At 35.5% G+C, this 15437-nt stretch overlaps 1 protein-coding gene across 1 annotated transcript in view; it reads left to right on the forward strand.

Annotated features, from left to right (window-relative positions):
* Positions 1-15437, forward strand: part of mbo (Nuclear pore complex protein Nup88) — a 44943-nt gene that overhangs the window by 11757 nt on the left and 17749 nt on the right. Inside the window, exon 2 of the mRNA XM_066395657.1 lies at positions 13386-13555. Within this exon, the coding sequence (XP_066251754.1) occupies positions 13386-13555 (170 nt within the window). The remainder of the gene's footprint in view (positions 1-13385; positions 13556-15437) is intronic.

Consider the following 15437-nt stretch of genomic DNA (forward strand, 5'->3'; position numbering starts at 1 on the left):
GGAGTTTACGCACAACCTCCAAAGATGATATTAAAAACGTGTAATGTCTCGAATTAAATGACAGTACCTAAATGACAGATAACCTAAAAAGAAAGAGAAAATAAACCGAGAGCCTCATCCACCCTCGTGGCCAACAACGGCGTAAACACCCGAATCCCGGAAATGAAGATATAAAAATCTTTAATGAATTCCGATTCTCAATTGTCCGCATGCAAATCGCCATTGTTGCGATTCTTTCAATTGTTGTTCGCCTTCGTAGCGCTGCCGTCTTTTGTTTCGTTGGCGTTAATCTTTTGTTTTTGCCGCCCCGATCGAAAATCGGAAACGCGGGCGGCCGCGGAATTTATAGAGTTAATTAACATCCAAGTGGCCTCCGAGACAAAAGGGTGCTTTTTCGTTTTTTTAACGGGATCTTTTGTTTTTTTGAATAGGGATAAGTCGCGTATTCCGTATCGCCACTATCGTGGGGAGCATATTAAGCAATAAATTATGAAGAGGAGGACGAGAAATCATTACTGGACGGCTGCACTGTACGATCCCTAATGGAAAAAGAAGGCTTTTTCTGCATTTTAATGCAATCCGAACCTTTGAGAACGCTAAATTTACGCCTTTTTTCGCTTTTTGATTGCGAAGCGAAAGCCGTCACGCCGCCCTCCCTCGCTCGTCAGGTGCAGACTAATAAATTTCTAGGAAAATGTTGCTGAAGAAAATCCGGTAAAATTTGCCTTATTTAAAGGAAAATTCGCAGCAAATTTTCCATAGATTAAGTCAATTTGCTTACAAATCTGGGCTATAGAACGCAGGTGACGAAAGTGCACGGATTTCGTGAATGCAGCATTTTTTTCTTTACGAGGCTGTGTGCTTATTTAACTGCCTCGCTTTGACGAATATTAAACGAAAAGGTGTTTTACGATACATGGCAGGGCCTTAAGAAGTTTGAAATGCCTCCGCTAATTTTGATCTTTACATGCCTTTAGTGTCGACTCATGTTTCCAATTTTCATTCGGTTCTTTAAATCTTGGAACAATGTGAATTTCAACTGAATTATTCATCATTCTACCCCTTTCTTTCTGTGGAAGTGAAACCAGAGTGTCATAGAACTGAGAGAAATATAATTTTTTTAGTGATATTTTAAAATCTTTCAAAATACAGTGCGGTCGAAAATAAAGACTTTTCCCTATACAGGCCGTTCTGCCAACTGCTTACTGCAGGTTTCTGTGATCGAAATAAGGTATAAAGATTATATAAACAAATGTCCAATTGGCCTTTAGTTTCAAGATACAGGCTGTTAAAGTTTAAGAAATTTTTTTTTTTATTTTTTAACTTCCTAAGGGTTTAAAATTTGAATAATGTTTTCTTATTGATTTTTCCTATTCCCACAATTTAAAGTATATAACATTAAATCATTACATAAACGTATATAACTTAAAAACCTTTAAAATTTAAACATTTTAACTCTTTTAGTATTTACTTTAACAGACATGTTTATTTTTGAAACTAAAAGCAATAGCCTTATGGAACTTAGTAGTTTTTATCATGTTTTCACTGATATCTCAACCGATATAAATTCAATTTTTGTGTAAATTTTAGCACCATTTTGAGTCGAGATAAATCGAATTTGTTCTTCGCGATCCGTGAAGTATAATTTCAGAAATTAGTTCGAAGGAGGACTTAGCTTAGCAGCTTTTATCATGTTTCTTCACTAATCCTTGGACTGCTACAAATTGATTTTTTTTTTTTTTACAAATTTTAGCACCACTTCGAGTAGTGATAAATGGAACTTATACTTCGCGATCCGTGAAGTATAACTTCAGAAATTAGCTCGAAGCAGGACTTCCTCGAAGGCAGGATGCGGATCTGCGAACTCCGTTCTAGTCTGCTCTGGTTTTCAGTGGAAATGAAATATCGCCTTGCCGTCTTTTGTTGAAATCTTGAGGTGACATGCAGGAAGCAATTATTACCGCGGTTCTATTCGAATTTTCGCGTTAGGATGGTTATCTGCAAGTTATTCCATTCAAGAATATCTTCAAGATTATTGTGGGGCGTCCCACTAAGCGGAGTTGTGGATAATTTTACTGTTTTCCATTGTGTTCTTCGGGGGTAGTCCCTGTTCCTCTTCATTATTCAGTGAATTACGATTGCGGAAACACTTTGGTCCGAAAGCCTTTAACAGCTCAAAAGTAAATGTGACGATGATATGAGCATTAATATCTGCATTACGGTGCTGTCACTTGTCCTCATATGCCCTATCATCTTAATGCAAATAAATCATAAATCAGAAAAATGGCATCGCATTTGCGCGGGCATAAATTGACGATTTTTCAAGTTGAAAATAACTCCGTAACGCTGATCAAGACAAATTCGGATGTGTGTTATTTATGTTCCTGCATGGAAAAGGAAGCCTGCCATTTCGAACGTTATGCAAATGTTAGTTGTTCTGTTAAAATAGATTTAACTGCTGAGACATGCCAAAAATATTTGGCCCTGTTGAAGAATGTCAATTATGCGTATAACTACTTCTTCCTCGTGAGAAATAACCCCGATTTCCATTACGTCCAATATCTATCCATCCAACTTCCTGCGTGCCATCATATAAAGGCTGCCATTCATGTTGCTATGCAAATATGTCACTTGTTCTTTTAGATTTGAGCTGCTAAAAAATTCAAGAATATTTCGTTCTGTTGAAGAATTTGAATCGTGCGTATCACCACTCATGAGAAATAACCTCGATTTCCATTACGTCCAATATCAATCCATCCAGGTTCCTGCACGCCATCACATCCATCTCGAGCATCCTCAAAGGAAAATCTAAAAAATGACCTCCGAGGCTTCCAACGCAATTCGTTCAATTTTTCTGTATTATTCGGTTAGGTCTCCACCTTTACTTCAATATGTCTTCATTCTTGCGTTGGTAGATATAAATAATTATGTGGTTGGATGCTTGGAGCCGATTAATTTCGTCAGTCTGTCTTACTTTAATCCTAATAGAAAAGTCATAATTTTGCGACGCAGCATAGCTGATAATTGCAAAGAGACAATGTCAAATTGCCCCCGCTTCATACCGATTCTTTAATTAAGACCCAAAAGACTGACGATATGTCTCCGACAACATGGATTAACAGCCAAAATAAATAAATACCAGGGTTATAGATGTGGCCAATTTATATTTGAGCTGGACTTTATTGGGAAGACAATAATACGAGTTTCTAGTTTTAGAGATGACAAAACAAAATTCCATATTTTTCCCTAACCGAAGAGAAGTATGCGAAAATATTCAATATTATTTTCCTATAAGGGTGCGGTTAAGTAACAAGTCCCATTGATATACAAATTATTCAAATCTTTATATGGTGAGATTTCAATTACGCTATTCTCTGAGGCACCTAACTCATTGGTTTGATCTATTGTAAATGACCGAAATAGCGTAAGTCCTCTGTGGCTGGCTTAATCCAAGTAAAATATATTATGGTTAAGGTTTCTTTATTTGGCGATACACCATACAGCCCTTCAAATATTACCGATTTTTCACGAGTCGTCCCAAATAGGATACAGGATGGTCCACTGTTAACACTGTGTTCGATAGCGTCCAAACTGTTACAGACGTTTATTTGCAATACAAATGATGTCATGGCGGATTACTGAGATTATACATTAAAAATAATGAATATTACACAGGGTGTTGGAAAAATGTATAGCGATTTTTTCTTAAATGGAACACCCTGTATATTGTCATTTCAATAGACGTGCCACCTGCTGCTTTAAAAAACATAAGATTTAATGTGCTGAAAATCATGCATGAGGGTTTGCTGTCCAGAAACAGCTCGGATGCACTTTTATTGTAATTTGAAAAAAGTGCCCAATCCGAAACAAGCCAATATTATCAAATAAATTGCGCACGTGTCATTACGCAATAATTCGCCCATGTAATATTTTGGTTTCAAAAATATTTGAAATGTGTTATGCGACAAGAAAGTTGCGGTATTTCTGCGGATTGCGTTTCATTGTGCACACATTACCGTATAATGGAAATTGTACAACAGTGTTGCGCAATTTATTTCATAATGTATAGGCCCTTTAACGAAAGATCTTAAGTTGATGAAACTTAAATTTAATCGGAGGTTCTTTGGAATCCTAAAGTAAAAAATTCTTAATCACTATACATTGAATGCTGTCAAATGCTGCGTTGCGAATGGGCCACACTGTATAGTATTTGACACATTCCAAAACCAATTCCTAATTTTATGAATGTATCAATATCGCATATTAATTAGAAGGAGACTGTCCTCACCTCAATGAAACCACTAATAAGATCTATTGTCCCCTTGAAAACAACCCCTTCCTGCGAAGGAAGGCCATTAGGCGTTATCAAAGTAAAAAATGGCAAAAATGGCTGAACACCGATACCGAGTGAATTTAATCAGCAGCCCTTAATGCCCTCATCCATCCCCGACATTTTCATCTATTCATCTCCGCATTAAAACCTTCAAAACAGTGACGTCGAATACTCGCATTTTTTCCAATGACCTCCCAACACTTGATATTTAGATAAAAATTCATTCACATCCCAAACGTTATCGTAGGATTTCGGAAAGTATGAGTTATTGTTTATTAGTTGAGTGACCAGTTAGATGAGTGAGGAACGACATACGCAAGAATTAATTAGTTAGACGAACGTCACTGTAATCCCAAAAAGGGTTACATCCTTCGCCTTTTTCTAATCGCCCCGTCCGTCGTTTGTTTTTCTTAATCGGCGATCGTCATTCATTTGTCTTTGGCTCGTGCTTTTTTCTCGCCACGCCGGTTTTTACCCCCCTGTCATATTTCTTTCAAACGGCCGAGATAAAGGGTTAAAGGATGTCGGGGTGTTTGTTTGCCCCCTCGTTACAAATTTAATAAGATTTGTCTTTTTTTGCATTATTTCCGTTTTTCGTCTGGTTTAAAGCCAAAGAAAAATATATCATTCATTCTTATGTTTCACCGCAAATACAGCATACGGGTGGAAAATATGAATTTAAAATCAGTTCAGTTACACTAAAAGACGTAATTTGCCCAAAGATTGCGCCGTCTTCATCGAGAACTTCGAATGGAAACCCGTTCCTATTATTAGTCCAGGGATTAAATCCATCAGATAATAAAGTAATCAGAGTTAATGTTCCATTAGGAAAATTGGATTCAAATATTGACAGAAATCTTAAATTCTAATTTTCAATCCCTATCATTTATCCCTTTAGTGTTATTATTAATAAAAGTACGCTCGGTTTTCGTTTGCGGACACCAATCAATTCGCCAAAAGTTATAAACTGTATCATGGAGAGATTTTGGTAATAAAAAATTACAGATTTTTGATATAACGTTGTTTAGATTTCTTAAGTTATTTAAGTTGGGGAAGAGGGTAGATAATATTCAAGTTGTTACTAGAGCAAATTATATGCAAGGTGAATCAATAGTGAGCAAGAGACAATATCTCTTTTAGCATTAAGATTAGAACAAAAAAAGCTAAATACGACAGTCGTAAAGAAACAGTGGTCTGCATATTTAGAAATTACAGAGGCGTCTTAAAAATGTATGTTCTTAATTATGTTTATGTATTTGTCGTCTGTGAATAGCTCTGCGTAATTCTTATTAAGCATGTTCTACATTTTTATCTATCTCCTTTAACATTAATTTAAATCAAGGGGTAAATTACCAACAATTTGAAATAGAGAATAACGATTTGCACATAACTGTCTTAGTTTCACAATATCTATTCAATAACCTAAAAAAAATGTTTAGCAATTTTCTGTTCTAGAAGATAATTCAGAGACTTAGAAGTAACAATTACTCGGGCGGTAAAACCTCTCCTTATGCTATAAACTACCAATTCTTACAAAAAAAAAACGCTTTTTCAATTCAATCTCATCGAAGTAGTTGTTTTTATTTTTCTTCTTCTCAACTACATCTTATACAAGATTATTCACCTGCAATCTTCTGATGAATGCTAAAAAGTACGAAACTGGTAACGGCCTAGCTTGAAATTCCATGTCCTCCCATGATGTAATGTAGAACGTCTCTCAACATGAGAGTGTGATCTCTTGTGATAATCATTGGAATTAGGGGAATTTCCTTGATCTCAAGTATTTCTCCCATAAAATTAACAGTAAAAATAGTATAAGTCAATCCCCTCGAAAATCGGAGTAGTGATGATTATACATATTTATACCTAATGAAAAATATTAGGCAGGCATGTCAAATTGACCTTTGTCCTCTTTTAATTGACGGGGAAATATTAGTATTCGATTGTTACATGGGTCACGCGATCGAGCTCGTTTGACGGCCCACTACTACATTATTCCCTAATGATTCCTGCCCTATGAGCATTAATCATTGGAAAATTAGAATTTGTAAGAGACCAATGATATTGCCCCCCGTCATGGATCAAACGTTATTTTCAAAAAACTAAATAATCTACGTTATTCCAAGTATTAATTATTGTTTATCATGTTATGAATAATTTGGTGAACTCTAAAGGTGATATTTAATCTATGTACTGTGTTCAACATAATAAAAATGACGTATTTTCGAATTCCGAATTTGTTTCCCAAGTTACAGTAAGAGATAAGATACGTCATTTGTAACATAGATTCTTCCATCGTGGATGATGGCCGTCATTATATGCTCCAATAAAATGCTATTCTAACTTTGATTAATAAAAGTGACCGGCTGATTCTGAGTGATGCGCTTGAACAGAGATTTTGCGAAGTTCGCTTGGAATATTTTGTAATGATTGTCACCATAAAAAAAAGAAAGATCTAAAAGACTTTGGAGGGTTGCTGTGATTGAAGCAATAGAACCACAGAATTTGCATTAATTAAAGGCCGCAGCTACAGACTTTTTTTGAGTCGATAGTTTGATCGGTTATTTAATTGGTATAAAAGCTTAGAAGTATGCGCAATAAAAAAATTGAGGGACTGCACTTCTGTCTCAACTTTAAAGTAGTCCTCAATCCTTCAAGTCTTTCTTCAATCTGAGCATGCTTTGTTGAATTTTGTTGGAATCCCCCAAATGAGGAGGACGTTAACTTCTGTTACCATTTGACTTACATGTTGACGTCACTGCAAAGGTTTCTCGTGCTATTAATAAAACTCAAATAGCCCCGAAATCCCAAGACATATTTCGCGAATTCCACACATAACACCCCCTTAAATCATCGTGGCTATTGTGGTGTCCCCGCTACCAAAAATTACCACCTATTTGATGGCCATCCGTGCTGAACATACAATAAGGCCTCGTTCACAATAAAAAGGTTCGGACATAAATCGCGGACGCGACAATTGCCGATGTGACATCGGTCTAATGACATCATACGTCATCTATTGTAGACGAGGCAAATTATCACGTGACGGCGATATAAGGAATTTCGTTTAGGTTTAATAAAATATTGGGGCTGTTTGTAAAGATGGGAGAATACGGGACTTGAATGCCTGTATGGTCGAACAACGGATCCTCGTATGGGTGAGAAATATATGTAATTAAGGTTGGAAATTAGCCGCCATCTCATAAATCATAAAAAGTGCTTAAAGATTAGTACCATAAGCCGCAGACCTCTATTTGTATGTGCAATTTTCTTATCAAATTTTCCTTATTGCCTTACAAATGGCTTGTACAAAGTTATATACAGTTTTGTGGTGGCAAGTAGGAGCAAATTTTCCCGTTCATTGTCCCATGGAAAGCGTCCTATTCACATGTAAATTTCTTGCGCTCTAAAATTCTTTCCCCCTTTGCACTGTAAATCAACTACTTCAGATTGTCGGGGGTCGCAATGTTACTGCTATTTTTTTTATATTCAGTAATCAGGAAATATCTTTAACAACTTTTCATGTTTTTTCCACTGAAAATTTTCAAAATTTTGGTTCTTTGTTTCTTTTTTTTTTCAATTAGGAGAGAAATAAGTTCATCAAACTACTGAAACCAACAATTTATTAGTCTCTTGATAGAATCTTAAGTCGAACAAGCCTTGTGTTATAGAGCACCCACACAATAGGTAAGTGTGTGTCATAGAGAACAAAGTTATGATCAAATTTATTATTGATGGATCGTGATAAATATAAAATATACTATTTACAAATTGGTAAAAATTGGTATTTCCTATGAAATAACAACAAAATCGTGTACTCCAATGTAACTTTTTTACTATTTTATTAAAGTGATTCCGGGTTTACGATATTAGTTTGGTACAGTAAGGTGGGATATTTCCAATACTTTGAATTGAACTAATGCCTATCTAAACACATCACAAAATCTATTGTTTAGCATAATTTTAGATCTTCAAAAAAGTGTCCTAATTTTGATAAATAGTGATAATTTTCTTAATGGCTTCCCCGATTTCATGACTAAACGCATTTTATTTTGTAACTGGTCACGACAAATAAGCATATTTCGTTTCGTTATAGTTATAATGTGACACCAGTAACAAGAATGGTTTTCTGTGTATCTATACAAGGTAATGCAAGACATTGTTCAGAGAATTCTACGAAACATTCTACATCAGAAAATATTTTTAAAATCTGCTATAAACCTAGAGCTAGACATGCTTCGTTACAAAAATACGGGATGTTCCTCATTCTTTTCTTTACAACTCCTATAGAATTTAAAAAATATTTAGTTTCAAATTTGGGGCCTTAACTACTTTTGAAAATATACACGACAAGGCACCTCAGCTGGAGCTGAATGCCTACAGATTGGTAGCTTTGCTGCTTAATATGATGGAAGAAATAAATGGAGGTCTAACCCAGAAACGCCCTGTAGAATATCAGCTCCAACTGAGATGTTATATGAAGCATATTCTTATGATTAGTAGGTACTTACTCCAAGCTTTGACTTTCAAATTAAAAAAATATCTATAGAATAGATGGAATACAATCCTCTGAACAATCTATATATGGTTGCTGACCGATTTTTTTAATCATTTGGAAATGTACCAACACTTCTTTCTACAACTTACCTACAGATTTAACTTCTTGCTCCAACTCTACAGCTAAAAAACATGCCAACTGATCCCATGTTAAACAAACTCTGTAAATACATTTGTAGTACTGGGCTGTGTGGTTGTGGGGGTGTAGTCATTTAGGACGAATTGCTAAATCATGGCTTAGGCTTGGTTCACCTACATTCCTACATTTTACCGTCCATAAGAAAGATATTACTGTAACAATGAAATAAACAAATTCCTTATGGGCACACATTAATATACGAAGGTCAAGTAGCAGAACCGAGCCTAAGTCAATAACTAAACGTTTACATTCCATGTTTATTTATTTTTTTAAATATTTAAACAAAGTAACGGATTTAATAATGGTATGATTAATGTGATAAAAATGCTATATCTTTTCGAACAGTATTCGTTTTCCTATACCTAATTGAAACAATAACGGAAATTGAGGAGGCATTATACAAACCACGGGAAAATCCCCCATTAATTCAGAATAAGGAAAACTGTTCCGCGTTTCGAAATCTGGATTTGAACAAGCCAATTTGGAAAATCATTCAATTTTCCGGTCGAACGACCATTTCGCCTATAAAAACTACAAACTGAGACGTCTTATTTTACAGGGACGCATTCGCGCGATTTAATAAAATCGTAATAACGAACAATTATTTTCAATACATATACAGGGAGATTATTTAAATTTCATATCTAGTCGGCTGTGAAGTTGGTTGAACAAAAGAACGTACGTCGATAAAGGTAAATAAAGCAACATAACCTCACTCGGCTCCTTTAATAAAAATTAATTTTAACATCATTTTGCCGTATGTGATCAAGCTACGACCTACTTTTTATCTTCTATTTCTCTTGTGTAAAATCCCACAGCTGGCTAGATATGAAATTCAAATGATCTCATAGTATGTTAAGGCATGCGCACTGATAATAAGAAGTATAGTAATATGACAGTACGCAGTATGAAACACATCATTGGTAGAACTTCAACAAGAACTGAGATCCAACGAATGACTCCGATGTTACTCATGCGATCTTTATCATCTGTTAAAAGTTCCAAAGTTTTCGCGTCATGAAACGTGAAAATAAATGCAGAACTCCAAACCGTACAAAATACGTCACTGGAATCGTTGCGGAGTGGAGCTAATTTTAATGTATTTAATGCAAAGTATCGGCAACATCGGCACTCGTAAATCACCGTTTTTATGAGCCATTTGGGTCGAATATTAATCGGCTGCCAGAGGAACTGCGGAAAAATTCTTAATATGTCTTGAATAGGGGGATAATGCCTCGAATTTCCCTTTCAAACTTTTTTATATCGCCACTGACTGTTATTAAATCATTTTATTAGATAGAGGAATCAATTTATTAGTCAAAATGTTTCCCTAAAGACCTAAAACAAACCCAAATATTCAAGCTCCTCAGCAGTTCAAAGCGGGACAATTGAAAGCAATCATTCACGACTATACGACGACCAAGCAAATCGAGTGTGTTTCTTGAATCGAAACACTTGAACTCAAAACCAAATCATTAACGAAACAATTGGAAATCGTCGAGGAACAACTGCGAATCGCTAAGAAACAATCGCGTAACTACAAAACGAAACGTCGTGGCGCAATCAGACGTAAACAAATGAAAATCAACAATAATCCCGCGATGGCGTTTCTTTAATTAAAATGGCGCCGGAAAATTGAAACAGGTGAAAGAATAGATTGGAAGAGATGGTGACTATAAAGTGGAAACTCGGCTTAATCTAGATTCTAGAAGGTTTATTCACAGTTTACCCCTTTTTTGTCGCAATGTTTAGCTATAGACATGTATTGTTATTTGCGGTATTACCGGCGTATTTGATTTCCCTTTTGAATTTCACGTATTGTTCTAAAGTTGTTTGAGGCCTCATTTGACTGTAATTATATTGGAGTTGATCCTCTCGCTCTCTCAACACAGGTTGATGAAGAACCGTGACTGTACTTGCACAAGAGAAAAATTGAGATCGCGACCTTTGTAGCCGCTCAAGGGCTGGTGTTATTATCAAGAACTGTCAATTACGTCATTAGAAGGCTGCGAGTGGTATAAGGAAAGCATTCAAACGTGTGCAAGTATATGCGGGTCGGTTTTGTGAGTTTGAGCACTCTACGAGTGGCATGTAGTTGAATTTGAAAAGTGGCCTACTTTTAGAGATTTATTGGCCTATTATTTAAAAAAAAGGAGGCATTAAGCCGGAGTAATTATTTCCACCGATATTAATCACAGACGGAGGACTTAAACGTTCGCATTGCGGGAGAGGAAAAAATCTAAGAAAAACCGAACATATTTATAGCAAAAATTGATAAATATCCCAATTAAGGGAAAAACGCCGCTCCTTTTAATATCGGTGCATAAAAAATAGCGATTTAATCCCCTTTATAGCGAAAAATTGCTAATTTAAATCGAAGGATCCGACTCACGACCGAGGAAACCGGGTATAAATTATCGAAATTATTATATTAAAAAATCCTTCCGAGAAAATTTAACTGATCGCGCCAGAGGCAATTTTTCGCATTTAAAAAACCGCCCACCAGATTAAAGTAGAACCCATTTCGGTAATTGCAGATCGGAGATACTGTTATTACCGGAACTTTTTTCCCACCACCCCAATTTTGTCATTTATTGTAAGTATCCTCGTGCAAATATTCGTACCTACGTCAAAATACCTTATTAATGTAAAGTTCGTTAAATTGGAACAAACTAGCAAAACTAACATACGCCAACACCTATTTCCCAACTTTGTGCCAAATGAGCACACCAGTGTTCAGGGCATTTCCGCGAAATTTCATGAGCGTTCAAATGCGGAAAGAAAAGAGGATGTTGGGCAACCCATGATGAGTGTGTACAAACATACATGCCTTATGAAGCCAATAAGTAGAAACACGTGTCGGCGGGTTGTCCAACATCCTCTCTTTCGTTCCTATGTTAACACCCATGAAATTTTGCGGAAATGCCGTCAACATTTTCCATACATGTCTGATCATTCACAGCGCAAACACTTTCCTAACGCTCCCACGTACCTAAATACAGAACTCTAACTATTAATCCAACCTGCCAAAAAGGTGATAAAATCTATTTTTTTTAAATCTCACTCAAAATTCAACCCTCTTTTACATAAAAAATGTTGTAGAATAGAAATCTAACTAGAGCAGAGTTTTGTACAGTTAAAAAGTTGAGCTCCTTTAAAGAACCCCTTGGTTAAAAAAAAAATTATTTAAAAATGGATCTTTGACGTCCTGCGAATGCATTGCTATTTCGACCTCAGAAATCAATGTAAGAGCTCTGTCCTAACCATTTAAGAACACCCTAACGGTGATATCTTAATTGATAGTATGATTTTCAAAAATTCTGAAGAACCACATCAGCGAAATAAACAATTTGTTCTTTAGGTGGATTAACCTTCCAATATTTTAGAACTACACCCAGTAAATCATTGTTTATTTTTATTATAAATATGAAAATTCTTGTGCAAGAGAAAAAATATTGTAAAATACATGGTTGATAAGACGCACATCTCCATTGCATAACTATAAGTAATAATTTGCTACCCTGAACTTACTGGACTAGTGCGACAATGAGTTGTATCGTGAAACTCATATGTTATACTATTTCGTATCATATGTAACCTCAAAAAAATGTATAGAATTTGAATGTATATTTATGTCTTAAAGAACAGGTGCTTTTTGTAATGTTACCATCGTATGCTCTCAACTGATTCCATCGCCACTATATACATAAACGAAATTTAAAAAAATCCATTTGCACCCATGCAAATATCAACGGAATCTAAAAAATTTACGTTATTGCTTACAGAACAGGGCCTTTTCGGGAATCATTCACCTCTGATAAATATTAGTATTGCGGTCTGAGTTGGAAATACCAGCGTATTCAGCGATGCAAAAATACCAAAATAACGAGAATTTTACGACGTGGCGTTTTATTATATGCCTCATATATCGGCGTGTTACAAATACCACTGAACTTAATTTAACCTAATTATTTAACTGTTATACATATAGTTTCAAATTTTCGACCGTTAAGTATGCTCCACTTTTATTATTATTATGCAAAAAAAGGAATTTGACTTCAACCCAAATGTACCACTCTAATCTTGGCCAACACTCAAGAGGGTCAAATCCGGCACGCGCCTTAATATTACCTGTTGCCACTCACCCCCTCCGAGCCGTTGGTCATTCACGCCCCGGGGAGCACGTGACCTCAACCCTTCCGAAACTAACCCCGATTTATGAAGGGGTCGCTCTCCTGAAGGGCGACAAACTTAGGCCAGTCAAGAGGATAGTTTAAAATAAAAACGTCCTTATTTTCTGTGGTTCTCAATAGATTTTCTTTAACAGACTTCTTCTCAATAGACTTCTATTTTCAGAGACTACTGCCGCTCCATCCTCCACTCTTTTCTCCAGAATTTTTGGTAGCTAATGATTCCGGAAGCCTTTTGGCTGTAGCTGGCTCCAATGGCGTGTTGGTTCTGCAACTACCGCCTAGATGTCCCCCATATGGAGCGTTTGATGGAAACAAGGATCTTGTATATTGCAGGTAATTAAACCCGGTTTAAGTAATTCGAGAATGTCTAAACTTGAGTTAAAGGCGTCATCTAACAGAAAATCTTCTATATTTTATTATAAGCAAATCTTCTGAAGTCAAATCCGAAGAAGCGTCATCCGTAACTCGTAAAATCGAGAAAGATCCACGGGTCCTTTTTAATGCACATTGTGCAATGTGTATTTTATTGTGAAAACTAGTTTTGTCCAAATTTGCACTCAATACTGGGAAAGAGTGGATTTGGTAGTCTAGGATAATTTAAAAAATAAATTTATGGATCTTTTATTAAATTTAAATATATTAAAATGAAATTAAATATCAAATAACTTAATATAACTATGTAAAAAAATATTTGTAGATTTCAAACGTCATTTATATATGGACAGGCATGGATTGGCGGAAAATGCAATAAAAAAAAATTAATAACGCAAAATGCATGAACTCCAAATTATTGTACAATGACTTCGAGCCAAAAAATCGCACTAGATCAGTAATTTATTGAATTCGTTTTTCAACAAACCACAAAAGTCTGCATGTGACGTTTAAATAGAACACAAATTTTGCACAAATCGCGCTAGTTTTAACAATAAAAAACTCCATTAGAGTTAGATTTTAAAGTTCCAAACATTAAAATCAGGTTGTCTCATAAATTATACTTTGCAACGTTCCGTCTTTTCCCCATGAGATCTTCACAGTGCTATATGTCAAATTACGAACATCAAAAATCAGCAGTATTTACATAAATAGTACATAACATATATCCCATCAGTCGGGCCCGTTTGGTCTTTGCCGATAAAAATTCAGCAACCCTTTTAAATTAAAAATTAGCCACCTCCGTGTTTGTATAGCGAGTCGAAAATCGGAATTTTATCGCGTTTTTTCTGATATTTATTGTATTTGTTCTTCGTCTAATGGTTATGGAAAATGCGTCGGGTTCGCTCTGATATTACGGAAAGCCGCCATTAATTTTAAATTTGTATGCCTGTACGCTTTTGTGTCCGCTTACCCTTTGGGTGGGCCTCGTTTTTTGTTGTCTCATCATTTTACAAAATCCTATAGTGTGAAGTTCATGTTTGCACTTCTCAAAGCCCGAAAATCAGTCTATTAATTGAATAAAAGTAATTAAGAAATGATTCTCTTTGAAAACCACTCCGGTATCTTTTAAGGAATATTAAGAGTGATTTAATTAAAAAGGGATTAAATCAAGGTGTTAGTCCGTTGCCTGTCTCTCTCTTGACACTGAACTCGAAACTAAGTTTTTGCAGCAAAACTTTGCCATTAAATTTTTTAAACAAATTTACAGGTTTTTCTCTTTCTTGTGCATCTAAACGTAGTTCTTAAGTTCATATTGACACTACTTGCGTAATGGTTTTCAAGCAAAGGAAATAGCATCTAGGCAATATACAGGGTTGTCCCCGCCTAGTAAGCCAAATGTCATCCGCATATTCTTGCAAGTTAGCTTATAAAAAAGATAACAGTTTTCGATATACAAGGTGTTTTAATTATTTCTTCCAATTTTTCCACTGGCTCTAGCAATTTTTCAGATATTTGATTCAAATTTAACACCAGAACATTTATTCAGGTTTACTCCACTAGCGTCCACAATAAAAACCTTTTTTGTGGATTCACGCTTCTTTCCAGTTTATTTTCAGTTTAATATTCGTCTTACTAATGTTGAATTGTCCACTTATATGCCAATTTCCAGCAACTTTACACTGGAGTTCTGTTAAATACATTTACTCTTCTTATGATAGCTAAATTTCTATGAGGATATAGAAAATAATTTTAGTTGTTTAGGATGTTTTTCCTCATTTGAAAAGGGCATTTTATTCATAAAATGGTACTAATTTTGTAGCTGTACGGTAAGCGACATTCA

This window comes from Euwallacea similis, chromosome 12 (assembly GCF_039881205.1).
Source record: "Euwallacea similis isolate ESF13 chromosome 12, ESF131.1, whole genome shotgun sequence".
In the NCBI taxonomy this organism is placed as follows: Eukaryota; Metazoa; Arthropoda; class Insecta; order Coleoptera; family Curculionidae; genus Euwallacea; species Euwallacea similis.